The following is a 17,717-nucleotide window of genomic DNA, read 5'->3' as shown; positions in this document are numbered from 1 at the left end:
CGGAGACAAGAAAGAAGAAAATAGGGTTCTGTCGGAAACGTTCAAGAATCAACAAAGAAGACACAAGAACTTCTTCCATGTTGTATCAGCATCGCTTTCTCCAGAGAGTCTCCACCTCTTCCTGGAGTGTGGCAGGCTCTCCAGAGCTACAGCCACTTTGGAGCTGGAAAGCAAGCAAACCGCTTTTATCTGGGAAGCCTTGGAAGAGGAGTGGGGTGAAGCGGGGGGGGGAGGGGCGGGATGCAGCCTAGAAAATGCGAATCGGCCGATTCTCAACCAGACGAGGGAAATTTCCGTCGACGGAAAAAAAAATACTTAGTATAGTAAAAAAAATTTCCCGGTGAAATTTTTAGCTTTGGAAAAAATCCCCTCTGCCTAGATAGTAATTTTTAAGAGCTGCAGAAATTTAAACATAAAAACATGCTCAACTCACCCCGGTCTCCTTTACACATTCTTATATAATTCGCTAACTACATCGCAATAATCAAAGATCTTCCCGTTTTTGACAGAAATAATCGACAAAGGGAAAATATAACATCCATTACTGAGTACAGAGATACAAAATTATCCACAAAGTGTTTGTGAAATTGGTTAATAAAATTGAACAAAGTCGTAAAATTCTATTGATGTACATTATATTTCTTTCGCGTCATGTATATATTCAAGCATATAATTCTTGTGAACCGGTGAATAAATAAAGCTCCTCTACTGTGGCGAGGAAGTAAATATGTTAAAGATAAGACATTTTGAACTACACAATTTCAGACAACGTAAACGCATAAATTTACTTGTAACTGATCAGCACATAACTATGTTTTATTTGCGATAATATTTATTATTCTTACTTTGAAATAAATACATTTACAGGAACTCTTTTTCGAACAACTCGTTCATACAAATACATGTATTTCCCCAAAACGCACGACTAATCCCTTGACGTCATCAGTCCTTTTATAGCCCGTATACGGAGTATACTCGAAGTATACGTATTTCGGAGGCCCCGGAGCAGTTCGGGATGAAAGTAAATGTGAAGAACACAAAGGCAGTGGTTATTGGGAAGAAACCTAGGAAAATCAATGTAATTGGAAGTTGACAGCTTTAGATAACACAGATACACGAGCATCATCAACAGTGACACGAGGTGCAGTCAGGAAGCCAAAGTGAGAATAGCAATTGTGAAGGAGGTCTTTAGCAAAGGTAAAAGGTAAAGCTCTCCCCTGTGCATAGCACCACGCCATTAAGGCGTATAGGGGGTGTGGGGGTAACGCCCCACACTTTCTTGATCCGGTCGTGAGTGGGGGTGATGTGATCAGCATCACGCCCCTGACCGCCTTTACCCCCCAGGGTTTCCCCCAGGTACCCATTTAGCAGAAGGTTTTTATTTTTAAAGAAGACCTTTGAACACCGAGGTCGGATGTTCTTTGGATGTTTCCAAAGAGCGAGGAAAGGGGTTAGAAGCTTTACAATGTGACTATGGTGAAGGATGTAGCTTGTGCAAAAGACAGACTAAGTAAGAAATTAAACTGATGAGACTGTGTTGGAAAAAAGTTGGTGAAAGAAGAACAATGCTGGAAGTGATCGAGGAGAAAAAGAAATTGGTTCAAACACTGGCTCAGAAGGAAACTAACTGCGCGCTGAAAGATGCTCTGGACGTAACAGTTAATGGAGAAAAAGTCTGGGGATTGGGGATGAAGAAGGTATCATTTGATTAGATTAAGTGGATCATACACTAACATGAGGCATAAAGTGCAGCGTGATTGCAGTGAAAAACCCACCTACTGGGCAGAAAACGACGAGTGAATGAAATATTTGCGGAGTTATGTAATTATTGTTGGAAATCTAGAATATTTAATATTTGCTGGCAACATATATTCATTAAAAAAATTGAATATCAATGGATAAGTACTCGCACTCTGTAGATCAAGTCTTGAAATTTGATAATATACTCCAAATAAAATATAGTAGGCCACTTCTCATGAATGGTAAAAACAAATGCATGATCTCACATTTGAGAAAAAACATCGCGGATTAACCATTATCATTTTCCTTCCGTGAAAAAAGAAAAGTCTTGCTTAGGAAACTTCGTTTTAAATGATCCATGAGTGAAGAATAATTAACCTAGAAAAAATTTTCTACACGGTGGTACGGTAGGAAAGCAATAAGCCAGCGAAGAGAACATTTTTCTTGGTGAAGGAAAATTCCCTCGACAAGAATTCCCCTCGAATAAAAATTGCCTCAATAAAAAAATCATAATAATAATTGAAGATCAAATTGTAGAACATCTCTATTTTGATGGCATAGTACATGTTTAAAAATCTTTTGGTAAATGTAGTTTTTCTAAGAAAAGGGATTTCTCCTCAGGAAAGATATATTCTTTTTTTGTATTTTTGCTTTACGTCACTATTCTGCCTCTTTAGGCATATTGGGACGATGAGGATGATTGACGAATAAAAACTCAAACAAGCATGATAAGGCCGTGACTTGAATGTGGAACCTTTCATGGAGAAATCATGAATGAACTACTCGAAGCTACTGTGGAGACTTTAATAAATTAACTGTTTCTTAGCAAAGGAAATTTTCTTAGAAAGGGATATCTTAGGAGAAATTTCTGATACAAATGATATTATCCGCAAGGGAATGTTTTCCATACATTGCAGGTTTTCCTTACAAAAAGGGAATTGTTCTTACAGAAGGTAGTATTTTTTTCTTTTTACAAATAAAAATGTATGAAGGATTTGTTTTTTAGAAACGGGAATTTTCTAAGAAAATTAAAGAGAAAATGCCGCCGTGTAAAAGGACCTTTCCTTTCAAAATGGTAATATTCCACTTCGGAAATAAGATTTCTTTTTTAGAAATTTGGATATTTCTTCGTGTGAGGGAATTTCTACTATCAGAGGTTTGCAACACTGCTCTTCAGCCTCTCCTAGACACTCCAGGGATCTTGTTCGACTTCTTGAAGGTGCAGTTGGGCGGTCGGGGGAGGGGAAACTCCAAACATCTTAACTGCAGAGGAAGAAGTGAACACACAAAAGGACTATCGAATATTGGATCCGCAAGGGATCTGCTAACACGGGTCTAAAAGCGATCTTGCTCAAATATTAATGCGGTTTGCAGTTGGAGGAAATTATAGGCGATTAGTGACCGCTCTAAGGAGAGACTGGGGCAAATTCCATGGGGGAATTGGAATTTGCAAATGCCTCTTATCTTTTTCAAAGCTGCGAGGTAGCACTTGATGATATTTACAAGTTTCTTGAACTTCCGTGTGGGAAGCAATCAAAAGTGGATTAAACTCAGGGTTCAAACTTCTGGTCTTAGAAACCCCTAGAAGTACGTACATCGTGATATTAATCGGGTGGAGTCAAAATAAGATTAAAAGCTTTCATTTCTATTACGTGAAAAATAAATAAAGGGCTTCAGTTCTGGAATTTAACGATAATTTTTTCTCAAACCGGAGGGATTAGAATAAACAATTGATATTTTTTCTGTGGTATGACTTTTTTATTTCCTCAAAGTTTCAACGTCCAAAACATCTTAACAAAGGGCTAGAAGCAGTGGTGGCGATTGGGTGCCAAAAGGGGGGGGGGGGGGAGAACAGTATACTTTCTCTGGGTAGACAAGGCTTAAAATTATTTAAGAGGCCGTGATGTGGGGGCAAAAAGTGGGGAGCAAATGCTGATCCCCCTGATCGTCAGCACTCGCTAGAAGAGTTCTCTCTTTGAAATTTCCATTTAACAAACGTCCATCTTCATCAAGAGCTGCAGCCGTTATTTCCTCGAAGTCTTTTATGTTACAGGCATGCATCTTCATCACGAGCTAGACGTTATTATTTCCGGGACACGTTTTAATATCACACGCGCCTGTCTTCATCAAGAGCTACACGTGTTTATTTTCTCCATGTTTCTATGCCACACTCAACCTTTCTAGAATTGACTCTCCTAAATTTTTCCTGCCTATAATTCATAAAAAATTAGTCCCATCAACACTCAAACTATACACAATTCATCTTTTGTAATCCTAGTAACAAGCAGGTTAGTCCATAACCATACTTGAAAACACAGCATGACGTGACAATTCGCGATTAAAATTAACCGATATGCCATCTGGTGGTATTTTCAGGAACTACTCTATGTAGGATACGTTGTGTTGAAGTGTTTTTTTTGCTCTAAATCGTTTTATGGGTCAGAACAAATGAAAAGGTTAATGTGTTTCCACCCCGTGGAATCAACAAAATGAAATCTGTAAATAAATCAGGGGAAACGTAATCGCTTGACAGAAGATTGGCATGGGGAATAACACTGTAATTCGGCAAGGAAATTACTAAGAATGCACGACTCTCTTCACTTTATTTTTCGAGAGATAAATATACAGGGTGATTCAGAATTCCTATTACACACTTCTAGGGGTTGTAGAGGGGACTTAGTAGATCAAGTTTTGAAAATGGACCCATGTCCGGAAACGTTCCGTTTTGGTACTAACGTTTTAAATTGTACTTTATAAATAAAACTTTTATCTTTTTCAAAAAGTCATGAAGCGACCTACGCAATGCATCCATGTATTATGTATGTGTAAAATTTGGAACAGGTGCAAATCGATTAGGAGAAATTGATTGGATTGATTTGTTGTTTTAAGTCCACTTTATGCACAGTAAGGCTAATCGGGACTGGACCTTCAGTTTAAAGTGGGATCCGAACCACTATGTACCTCTACCGGGAATCGAACCCGGGACCCCTGATTAAGAGAGAAGATGAAAATAGTTTGAGAATGAATTAATGTCCAATGCATCCAGAAAAAGAAAATGGACATGCTAATGTTGCTGTTTCATTCAGTACGATGTCCTTTTTCAGTGAGTATAGCCTGATCATGAAATCGTGAATATTATTATTGAACCAGCCTTCCTCTTTCGAGAAAGAACTGCAACGATATGTGCGCAATTTTCTCCTGCCCCAGCTTTTCAAGTACAGGTCAATTTAAATTTATTTATTTTCAAATAATCTCAGATAACCCCAGTTACAACATGAGGTGCAGATGATACAGTACTGCTTTGGAGAACCAGTGCGTATACATTAGTTTCGTCTGCGATTTAAGTGTTATTTTTGCCTATCATAATTAAATGCTTCATTCTCAGCACAGCTTCACCTTCGTTAGAGTTCCTGAAATTCACATCGCATTCACAATATTTAAGAATATCGCGTAACTTAAACGTTTCTACCATACCAGCCATGACAACAAGCTGCTATTTCGCACTACTGCTGAATGTAAACAAAGATTTATCCTATATAGAGCGGCCATATTGGAAGCGACACTAGCGCTCAGGTAGCAAGTTTGTGAAACAAAACAGCTTTTGATAAGCTCACGATTAGTGAGGGCATTACAAAATGCATTGTAAGTATTGCTTGTCTTTGTAGCTTTGTGTTAGTATTAGTAACTAAAACTATATATAAGACTTCGGCTAAGTCGAAGATAAATTCTCCATTTAGTCTTCCAGTTATTTTAAGAAGATATCCTTGTATCTTTGCGAATAATTTTTACTTTCGTAGACGTTAACATTGCAAAGAAGAAATAAGTAGGGGGTTGGAAGATTGGCTAACGTCCAATTAAAATCTTACCTAAGTAAAGGAACGAAAATAGTATACGTGGTAGACGACAGAGTATAGACACAAGGACCATCTTTAGTGACAGTGAAGATGGCTGCTTAGAAAGTAAGGATATGAGAGAACTGTATTGGCAACTGAAAAGCGACTTACCTTCTGCGGGATGTTGGCTCTCTTCTCCAGCTCTCTGATTCTGTCGAGATGGTTGGCGCCTTCGAACTCTGCCTCTTGAGATATGTTATGAGGTTCTCTTTTCTTAGATATCAGAGACTTGAGAGCTACCAGATGGTGTTTTTCGGCCTCGAAAATCGGAGAAGACGTTGTCGTGGCAGGAGAGACAACGGCAGATGTTGTATCTTCATCCTCTTCATCGTCATCATCAGTAGAATCATCATCTTCCGCGGAATCCTCATCATAGTCACTATCCTCACTGCCGTCATCATCATCATCATCATCATCTGTTGTGCTGCTGGCAGTGCTGGAACTCTGTTTCTCATCTTCAGGAGCATCTTCAAGGGTGGCTTCATCTTCTGAAGAATCTTGCTCCTTCTGACCCAACCTCTTCACGACTTCTGGCTGACTCTTCTCGACAATCAGCTCCTTCTTCACTCCCTGCTCCTGGATGTTTTTGTCCACCTCAGGCCAGGAACTGCGGTCGCCGCTGTGCCTCTCTGATTCATCGTCCTCGTCATCTGGTCCCGCGGCGTTTAGGTCGAAAGGCAATGTGACCTCTTCGGTGTAGTCGATGGTCGTCGCTCGGTACCTTTGTTGTTCCAACCTCAAGAGTTCATCCAGGAGTTCCGACTCGTCTGCTACATCCACGTGCAACGGAACGTCCAGCGGACGAGCCTCGAAAAGCTCCTCGTCCAAGTCGGTTTGTGCGTCCGCGTAACCTGGAACCACAAGAAAAGATCCGTTAACAAAAGGTTTGTACGAGTATGTACAGTCACGGACACTTCCGGGTTGTAACGACCCTATTGAAGAAGCACTGAAGCAAGCCATCCATGTCTGACCACCAAGCGCCTTGTGACTAGACAACCCAAACAGCATTGAAATTCTGCGGCTTGTATACCAGTCACGGGTATACATCTCTGTAAATTGAGTAGTGATGCCAAAGAGAAATACGAGATGAAGATTGTCGATCGTAATGTCTCGTGTTCTCGACATGGAATAATACTCGGTCCACGTTACCTTCCATTATTTAATGTTGTTTGGGAACGAACCTGACGGACGGGGTTCATATTTTCACTGCTTGGATTACAGTAAATTCCATATTTTACAATTATATTAATGCTTTGAACGAAAATAATACCCAGAGAAACATCGAACACACGTGCACACCACTCTTCTCACACAATGCACGCGAAAACAAACACACAAAGCTAAGTTTTAACTTCCAAGTGAATGTCCAAATAACAGTAAATGGAGAAGCACGATGTGCGAAACATGGGATTTTTGACATACGTGGTTTCTATTAATAGGCAATGACACAATTATTGAGAGAAATTAAGATGCATTTTCGTCTTCAGGTGTTGAGGAAGGAAACAGACTGACTGGGAAAAAAATTGTGTTGTTATTGATAGAGTGTTGGTTAGCGTACAAAGCTTTCATCAGTGAGGTCTAGGTTCGATCCCCACCAAGGGCAATTTTTTTATTATTTTTTATTAGTGAAGAAGTATGTAATATTGTTTTCTAGGCATTTCGACGAAAGGATACACATCAACGGAACCATTGAAAATATATCCATTGCCTAGATAGAGAATCTCTATATCCCCTTGTGATAGAGAACTTATTAGAAGAATGAAAATACAGATTAAACGAACAAATTTGAGGTGTATCCTTTCGTCGAGAACACGAGACATTATGATCGACAATCTTCATCTCTTATTTCTCTTTGGCATCACTACTCAATTTACAGAGATGTATACCCGTGACTGGTATACAAGCCGCAGAATTTCAATGCTGTTTGGGTTGTCTAGTCACAAGGCGCTTGGTGGTCAGACATGGATGGCTTGCTTCAGTGCCTCTTCAATAGGGTCGTTACAACCCAGAATTGTCCGTGACTGTACGTACCTACCGAATCACTTATAAGTATCAGAGACAAAGACAACTTCAAAATTAACACTTAAACCACCCATTACCACTGAAAACTCACATTGCGAAACCTACTTTATCAGATTTATTTTTTTCAATAGAGTGAAGATGTGCGTTGAACGCAACAACACCGCACACTCTCTCCCTACCTAACTCGCAGTGACAGGCAGCAGCCGTTTCCACGGTTAAACGGACATCGCTATGTGTGGTGTTGCCACGTTCCAAATCTTCACTCCATTGAATAAAAATCTGTATGAAATCGATTTCGCAATGTGAATTAACAATTATAATGGATTTTAAAAACATGTGCAAAGAGCTTCAAGATAAGACCAAGATTGTATTTGTAGGGCTACCAAATACTAAGAAAAACTTGTTTCACAAAATTGATAAGATCGGTTTCTTGACCAATTTTGAAAATTACAAATTGTGTTTAAAACCTCTCTGCCTGCACTGTATTGAAATTTCATAACGATTGGACCACCCGTTTTTTATGTATAGAATTTCAGAGATATCGGTCGTTTGGAAAAAAAAACGGGCATTTTTTTCTCATGACGATAAAAAAAAGGCACGCAAACAGGAAAAAATGTTTCGAGCGGGTTTCACACGTGACGTAGTGCCAATGGTATCGCCTCAGTGGCGGCGATTAGAGGGCAGTTGCCCATCCCACTTTTGCCCCTGCATTATAGGCTACTAAACCTTATCTGCAAAGGGAAATATACTGTCTTTGCACCCCGGTTTTGGAACCCAATCGGCGCCACTGTATCCCCTTGTAATCAAGGATCAAGGGACTCCAGATTCCATCCCCCATATGGACACATTACACAGTGGTATTTATCCTACTTTAAAGTGCAGGTAGATCCCCAGTTAGCAAATTTGGACTTTTGAAAAGTGAGAAAACGATCTCTTGCAAAAATACAGCAGAATAGATGCAAATAGCTGAATATGGTGGTAGTTCTCAAGACGGTCGCGAAGGTGTCAACATCAACTAATTTTCTATAAATCTGTCACACAACTTTAAAATCTTGGTATACTGATAAGTCATCTGCTGGTATTTATGCCTTTTAAAACTACTCATTACTAAGAACTCAAATTTGAATAAGCAAAGTCACAATCAATCTTTCTATTTTTGAGGTAGGATACGTAAACTGTCCCAAGAGTTTTCTTGTGTTACTATAAATCTTTGATACATCTACAAATACTGCTTCAACATTTTTTCCAAACACGTCTACACTTTGAAGCCTGTATTCAAATTAGTTTAAAATTAAACATAACATAAAATCTCGTCCCTTATCCCTTTTTCACTGTACAGGTCGATTGCATTTTTCAAGGAAGCGCCTGCAGTTATTCATTTACTTAAATGTCAAGTATGATCTACACAGAAAAAGAAAAATCCCAAGAGAATGTGTCCAAAACCAAAAGAAGGGAATTAAGTTAGATAACATCTGGAGCTTAAACTTCTGCGCCGTTGGCTTATTTGGAAGTTTTATGTCGGTGCCGAGTAATTGCACTAAATTTGGAGCCATAGGCTATATTCCCTTGTACTCAATTTCAGCGTTTTCCGCTAAGAATGAAATCCACCTGGTTCAGCATATTAAGCACTGGCATCGCCAGGGAAATTCGTTCGGGTGAACTTAAAAGTGGAAGAAATCTGCTCTTTTTTCACTTCTTTCGTCGTTTCTTCCTCTTGTTCTCTGTCTCCGTTATCCTATTTTACTTCATTTCTAACTCTCCCTATTTCTTCATCTCGTTCTCTAGTTCTCCCTTCCTCTGCTCCATCATTTTGAACCCTATTTCTCCTCACGTTCTGTCTCCATCTGCTTCTTCATTTCGAAACCTCTCTCCGTATTTCTTCCTCAACTTCTCTATTTGAGTCTTCCTCTTTTTCCTACATTTCCTCTCTCCCTTTTCTATCTCTGCCTTCCTCTGTTATTGCTTATCATTTTCTTCCACTCTTTTTTTTCTATTTCCGATTTCCTCTGTTCCTGCATTTTCTTTCTTCCTCTCTTATTCTATCTCCACCTTCATCTGTTCCTTCATTTCTATATTTCTTTCTATCTTTTCTATCATTTTTCCTCCATTTATATTTCTTTCCTCTCCTATCTTACTCTGTTTCTATTTAATTATTTCTTTATGATTTTTTTTTTAATCTATTTTAATCTTTCCAGGGAGGTCATTTAGGAGGGGCTTAAGAGCACTGGCCGTGATACTTCCGGTGGCTTACCTCTATATTTTGATTGATTTAGAGGAAAATTTACATTAATATTAAAATAGTTATTTTTTTACTGTATATACAGCTCTGCATGTATAGATCACAACTCCATCTTTCTAGATATTGCATCTGTTGGGTTATATATTAAATTGGATGCAAACGTATTATTCTCCAAAATAGACAACGTGTAATCTTATTTCATCAACAGACATGTGTCTCCACTCTCGCTGTTCCTGAAGGGTTCCGGGTTCGAGTCCTGGCCTGGGCATGGATGTTTGTGAGTGTTCATTCATCAACTTCATCATATCATCACTCATCCCCATCTTCGCAAATTAGTCAAAAGTGGCACAAAAGGCGAAGTAAAATAAAGAAAATCAAATCAAATCAATATCTTCGCTGTTCCTGTTATTTCTTGTTGAAATCATTGAAATGCTTTCTTGTTAGAGCACGCTTTCAGAAACTACACCCGGTTACACACACAGTGACACATATGTATAATATACATGCACACATACATAAGGTAATTAAAAGTACGTGAAAGATTTCTAAAAATCGATACAAGAAGAAGGTTCAGATACATACAATGAATCATACACAGAGTGAAATGCAAACTTTCCGGAACTTTTTACAGCTGTCATGAAGTGTTTAAAATGTCCACTTATTGTCACGCCGCACATATGTAAATTGAAATAAATTTCTGCCCCCACATGACTCAGCATATAAGGACAATGCTGATAAAAGCGGCGATTCGTTGTCGCGGATCATCGACGTACTGAAGTTGGGACGGTACATAGACGTGATCCTTGTCGTAACTCCACCAGGTGAAATCCCGTGGGACAAGTCCGGCGATCCTGGTGGCCAGCGAAGTAGTCCCGGAAGCACGTATGATTCGCGGCCGTGACTGCACTTGTGGTAGTGGCAGTTCTGCCGGCTGTTTTCACAACTACGTCATGTAAATTTTTCGTCTAGCTCATTTGTTAGGTCTAGATCCTTCACTGTTAAGAAAGTGTCAAGTTGAATGCCTTTCTTCTGAAATAGGTAATAGAGGGAAATGTTATTCTAAACATGAACCAGGAATATAAAAAGGGGAGAAAACAAAGCGTAAAACGGAAAGAGAAAACATAGTAAAATGTATAATGAAGAAGAGAAAAAAGCAAGAACGAAGACATGTAGGAAGGAAGGTTGAAAAGGAGGCCACTCATCGATTATTGTCTCCCACTGGCAGATAGACGGGCTGACGAGTTGACTTGTTGTGCACTGAGTTGTTGTTTGGTAGATTTACCAGTCCATCCAATTTTATGCTTATAGCTCTAGTAGTTCCCGAGATACCGATAGTTAACACCGACACGACCATTACCCTACAGCATTTTTTTAGATTTTGATAATTAGTAGCCTAAAATGAGAGAGACAATCTTTGCCGAGATAAGATACAACACAACACGAAAGCAAGGAAGAGTGAAATTATCACGGAGCAATTCTGTAAAATGAAATCAGTTCAGAAAAACTCAGCTTTTCCTTTTTAAAGAACTAAAGAGGTCATTTCATCTCTACAGAAGCCTCTTTTTTCCCCTCAAGCCAAAGAAGCCCCTTCTTTTTTTTTTTAAAAAAAAAAAGAGAAAAAACGACGCCGTTTACCTTGGCGTCGTAGCTCTTTAACTTTTAATGAATCCCCGTGTTATTCCTAAACAGCGTTATTCCCTCATTTCCTCTTTTCTCTCATTTCCCACCATTAAGCTTCCCATTCTCATTTGCAATAAAATTTTCCTCGTCTTCCGTTTCCTGTTATATATATATATCTCCACCCCCACCCCCTTTCCTCATCTATCTCGCTTCGCCTGGGCTAATATCGGTTATGCAATTGAGATAAAGGAGGAGGGGAAAATATTTCTCGGCTACGCTCTTTTGTTATTAGCCACCTCCAGCGGGAAATTTCATTTCTGCAACGTGGCCAAGTAATCAGCACCATCTAGCGGGAGATTCCGCAAACTTTCGAAACTCTGCGTCTCCTTAAGAATTCCATTATTTCGGCGAGGCAGTGAAAACGCCTGACCTTGTGCAATCGTCCAGGAAAAAACGTCGAGGCAAATTGTCCATCACCAGCGTGATCTTCAAGGATCAGATTTTCAGCAGGGAAGCGAATATTATCTGCATAGTGCCGAGAAGACGTGAGTTGAGGTTCAGACATAAAATGTAACAGGCTAGCGAGGATGCACTACAATGAAAGATATGAATCATGGGTTACGTAAGAAGTTTTCATTGTAATTTCAATGGGATTGTTTGCAATATCCATTAACAACCGACATATAGTCGTACCGAGAAGAGAAAGACTGCGGCCAATTCGCGACTGTCATTTGTCTACTCCTCTCGCAGTCACCTGTTACGCCTTGCGTAGTTTGATAAATTTGTTAGATCATTTATAAAGAAAGAAAGAGAAAATTGTATAAGGTGCAAAGTTAAAAGTTCGAAACTAAAGGATATGTCATGACTCATGACAAAAAGAGTACAGTTGATTGTTCCGATAAACTAAATATTATGACGTAATCGAAAGAACGCCTATTAAAATTCAAAAGATGTTGATGTACTAACCTTTATGCAAGAAACTAATGGCGGAAGTTTTCAATCTTATACTTATCGATGTACAAATATTTGTTAACCGAAAAAGCTGTATCGGAACCTTTTGGATAATTTATCTAATTCAACTTATGTAAAAACTGCACATTTTAATGTAAATTAAGAAATATCTTGTCTTCATAACTTACTAGTCAGGGGTTCGAGAGTACAGAAATCGGGTATAAATACGTCGAAATTTGATTGCAAAAGGAAGTTGTTTTTTGATATCCGCACCTGTGTGGGTCTGTTTACAGGCCTAGTGTTGAGTCGCTCACATCCCGCAGGTTTTTACTATAACTGAGTAAAGTTCTTAGGAACCATCTGAGTCAGATATTTAAGAAGTTGTCGGGTTTCTAAATTTGAAAAGACCCGGTTTCTCAGTCTCACGCTCCTAGTTTCCCCCTTGTACATAAATTGACTTACCTAAATAAAACTAGATAAAAACTTATATCCTGTGGTTCGAGTTTTTCTTCTGCCCACCTGAGATGATTCCAGTGCGGACCTTTAGGAGTTCTCATGATGCTGACTACAGGAGCTAAGGGTAATTAACTTTGTTTCTTCAACTGCGTGTGTCTGTTTACAGATACAGTGTCGAGTCACTCACACCCCGCACTTGTGGGAACGTAACACACCGCAGATCAAAAAGATTCCCCCGAGTGTACCTGTGTTGCAATTTTTACAACTCCCTTCCCTTGCTTTGTTGTCAAAAAATTCAACAACGTTAAATGTTAGGTCTCTGCAATCTCTGATGATACAAACACTTGGCACTGTATAAAGGTGACAATGATGTGTTGGAAGAACGCAGCATATTTTGGCAACGCAAGTGCAGGGCTGAATGGCAAGCAGCTGATTGCATCACCCATGCTCCCGTAGGGTTCAAAATTCGACGACACTGCTAGAGTATTTGTACAGCACCGGCCCTTCCGATATTTGCAAAAACTACCACATTACCAGTCTGGCGCTGTTCATTTGTTTATTCGGTTATTGGACTTTTTTAGGATGAGTAATCTTATATTCAACGTAAATTATACATATATTTTTAAGGGTTATCAGACCAATAAAGGTTAGAAGTCAGAAACAATAATCCAATCAGTTTCGACCTGAATAACTGGTATTATATAATACCCCTATTTTATAATTTATTTGATTTCATTAAAATGTATTTCAATTTGATTGATTTACCTAATTATTGGTGCTACACTTCGTAATATTTTCATGCATCCGCTGTTTTCTTTTTTCTTAATGGGTTTCACGGAGGCTGATTGCGATGACTGATCACTAGATCTCGGATTTTACATTTTTAACCAATTTTTTCCTTTGCAGGTAAATAAGAAATAACAGGTTACGCCAGAGTTTCATTAAAAAAAAGGCAACAACGTATGTAGTTTTATAGTGCCTAAAATAACCTACTTTGCTTATTAGAACCTATTTTAGATTTTTGCGCCTAAAACAAACCCTTTTTTTAGGTCTTTATATATATTTTAAGTTTTTTTTTTTACAGGATTTTAATATCACACAGAGATATTTGTTCGATTTGGTGACAAAAAAATTCAATGACTAACTTGTTTCAAACCTACTCTCTGTATATTTCCCATCCTCCAAGTCCATGATGATTTTTCAGAGTTTGAAACAAAGAAAAATGTCTGGCGCCACTGTTGCCTCTGCGCAGTGGCGTGCCTAGGATTTTCAAGAGGAGAAGGGTTGTGTATATCTTTTAGTAGTCAATCCTCATTTTGCCATCTTTTTCTTCCTTTGACGTTAGTTTTTTTTAAGAGAAATGGGTGTGGGATACAACTCTCCTCTGCCTGCACAGCCCAAAGTGCAAACTTCTGATCCTTGTGGTCTTGCTCACTTTCGGTACTGAATGGCGTCCACGCCTTGCGAAGTAACGTATCAGCCTTCAAATTACACCACTGACTATGATTCTGTTGAATGGTCAATTTCAGCATAGCTATAAGATGATCCTCACAGATAAACAGATGTGTTTGTCTGTGGATATTGTGAATTTTGCAGGAAATTATAATTACAAAAATAATTTTTCATATCAACAAGGAACTTTTGCACAAGTATTAATATTACAATAATATTGGGTGATTTTGAAATTGATGAATAAAATGAAAAATTGTTTAGATAATTAACATTTGGTGGTTGTACATATTAAAATTTCTTAGGTTCCTTTGAATTTTTTTTTAACAATCGTACCTAATCAATATTTTTCAGGAAGATTTTTGGAACCAACTTCAGAATCTTTCTAGTTTAACGTAATACTTTTGGAACCTATTTTAGGATTCTTAGGACCTATTTTAGGCTTTTTAGAGCCTATTTTAAGAATCTGAAAGCACAGGTTTTAGAACCTAAAAATTCGATGTCTACTGATCACCCAAGTTTGTATTCGAGCTCTGGACTGAGCACACGTGTTCCTTTGAAAGTGTCCCCTCAACAAATGCCTCTAATCAGATATCATCAGGCACTGAAAACAGAGTGCTTTTATCCTCAGGCAATCTGTATAACACAACAAATTGTCTTTCAATCAAACATTTTGCAAGTGTAAAGATGAGATCAAAAGATGGCGCCAATATTTCTGAATATTTTCAAACGATTGAAGGTGAAAACATAGACCAACATTGTAGTGAAAATTTGTAACAATATAAACTATAATTTGAATTTTCCTAAACAGTTTATCACATTCGTTGTACGATAATAAAAACATAGTTACTAAATTGTCAGAATTTCTGAACACACGTGGCTATATAAATTGAGCATCTAAGAAACTTGCAAACGAATTAGACAACGTACACTTATTTTCATGGTGTAAAGTTTCTAAAGTTTTTATTTTAATTGACAGACAGTTAGTTGAATAAGGCGTGTAATTTATGAAAAGTTTCCTCAATGCTGTGCAGAGACAAAATATCTAAGGTGAAATAGTGAAACAGAAAAGAAATATACAAATATGCGGTAAATACTTAGAAGAGATTTCTCTCTAACATTCAACTGTCAGCCGCCAATTCAATCCAAAGATGAAAAGGGAAAGTTGACACATCAAGATTCACCTTCGCCAGTGACGGCGATTGGGTTCCAAAACCGGGGGGCTTTTTTTAGTTTATTTTCGCTGGATATGGCTGGGGGGGGGGGGGGCAAAGACAGTATATTTCCCTTCGTAGATAAGGTTTAGCATAGTGGGCGGGGGGGGGGGGGGGCAAAAGTGGCGAAAAGTGTGAGGGGCCAACTGCACCCCTCGGCCACACTAATCGCCGCCACTGCACACCTTCCACTTTCAAACTCCACACCAAGTCTACTTCCAAGAAGAACTGGACAGCTGATAGAATTCTCACGATTGAAACTTGCCGCATTGACACCACGGAGAACTATTACGCTAACTTGATTTAAAAAATGTAGGAAACTATTAAAGAGAAGATGCGCGATTTGACGTGTAAAGTCCTGTCCCATCAGGACGATTCTCCTGTTCGAATTGGATCACTTTGTAATTTTATTTTTCTCATTAAGGTCGCTTTTCTGCAACTTTTGACTAATCGCGACGATGAGGATGGGCCTTGAGATGAAATTGATGAAGGGACACACTAAGAATTCCCATGCCGGGATTCGAACCCGGAAATTTCGGTGGCGATATCGAAATTCCACCACTTAACCCGCACGTCTACCGACCTTGGTTCGGACCGCCGCATCATCCACCCTACACACCAGATGTGGCGCAATTTTCTATTCCTCAAGCGGAGGTGGTTAGCACAGCTCGATACGACGCCCGGCACCCGGGTTCAAATCCCGGCCAAGCATAGTTGCTTTTTGAGAGTGTCCCGTCATCACTCATCCTCATCTTCGGGAATTAGCCAAATGTGGCAGAAAAGCGAAGTATAATAAACCAGAGGAAGATCCATCCCTCAATTTGTAGTTCAACTACTGACCTGAAGATGGCTCCTCTGTTTTGCCATCGCTTTCTTCTCTACTTTTCTCCCATGATATGAGATCTCTTTCTTCTTGCTCCTTTCTCAACTGCAGAAGTTGTTCTTCCACATTAGGCACCTGGAACAATAGAAGAAGCACATTTACAATAACTAACCATGCTAATCAATCAAGTCTATAGTTTGCGTTTAACTCCAAAAGTCTTACAATAAGAATCAGTTTTAGCAGTACTGACGGAAAATAGAGGAATTGCAATATTTGTTGTTCACCATCGGGAAATGAAGCGCTTACTTAAAACTGGTAATTTACAGTTGTTTAAACAAACTGAAAGTGAAGTGAAACACCAGGTTGATTCGGAAAGATTCAAGTATCTTAGTTCGTTCTTTGATTTTTATTACGAAGTAACCACTAAAAAGTATGGTTACTCGTGTGGTTAAAAAGTAATAAAACTAATAACTTATAACATTAAAGTTCTTAATCCGCTAAAATGGTGAAAGTGGGATTTGGTATGTGATCTGAGTTGACTTACTTTTGTGAGAAGGAAATGCTTGTATTGAATGTATTATTTCAAAATTTCAATTTTTAAGGAAACTCAATTATTAGCACTGCAAAATTTTGAATGCTCTAACTCTGTTAATCTACAGCTCGAAGTCTGAACATTGCTAAATATCCCATTTAGATGAATATTACTTGTGTTTAATAATAACTGGGGGCTGGATCACACCCCCTTTGACTTCTGCAACATAGTAGGAAACATTCTATGTAGTTCTCTGGTCCAAGGTTGGTATTGTCCGGTTAGTCCATCACGGTTCGAATGTCGACACCTATGACGTAGCTTTGACGCATGATAATTAATAGCTGCACTAAACGCACGGCCATGAAAATAGGCGTCTGGGCAGAATTATGCTGGTGCCACATATGGGAAAAGCAAAGCGAGAGCGGGACAAATGTCGCTGGTTCCCGCACACTGTGTTCAGTGATGTGCGTCTACGCGTAAACAACGATAATCTACATTCTACACGTAGACTATTTTATACACGTAGATTACGTAATCTATGTAAACAATATGGCGAAAGGTGATAACTTAGCAAAGGGCACTGTTTAAGAAAAACAAAATTATACTACATATCAATTGGTAACGTGTGAGAAGAACCTTTCATAGTCTTCCTTGCAACTTCGAACAATTTCTCACCTAGGAAAAAGCATAACGTAGGAAATATTCTAGTGCTTTATTAGAAAAAGACTACTTTTGCCTCACGACTGCCATCTGTTGCATTTTTTTGCATACAATTTGT

General features: G+C 38.7%; 1 protein-coding gene across 1 annotated transcript in view; it reads right to left on the bottom strand.

Annotated features, from left to right (window-relative positions):
- The window catches only part of LOC145985171 (uncharacterized), a 640,330-nt gene that overhangs the window by 56,238 nt on the left and 566,375 nt on the right, over window positions 1-17,717 (bottom strand). The window contains exons 3-4 of the mRNA XM_083118869.1: window positions 16,425-16,542; window positions 5,745-6,484 (exon numbers count right to left, since the gene is read on the bottom strand). Coding sequence (XP_082974995.1) covers window positions 5,745-6,484; window positions 16,425-16,542 — 858 coding nt within the window. The remainder of the gene's footprint in view (window positions 1-5,744; window positions 6,485-16,424; window positions 16,543-17,717) is intronic.

This window comes from Lepisma saccharinum, chromosome 3 (assembly GCF_977018435.1).
Source record: "Lepisma saccharinum chromosome 3, izLepSacc3.1, whole genome shotgun sequence".
Classification (NCBI taxonomy): Eukaryota; Metazoa; Arthropoda; class Insecta; order Zygentoma; family Lepismatidae; genus Lepisma; species Lepisma saccharinum.
The sequence above is the reverse complement of the archived record's forward strand: the minus strand, read 5'-3'. Positions and strand labels throughout refer to the sequence as shown.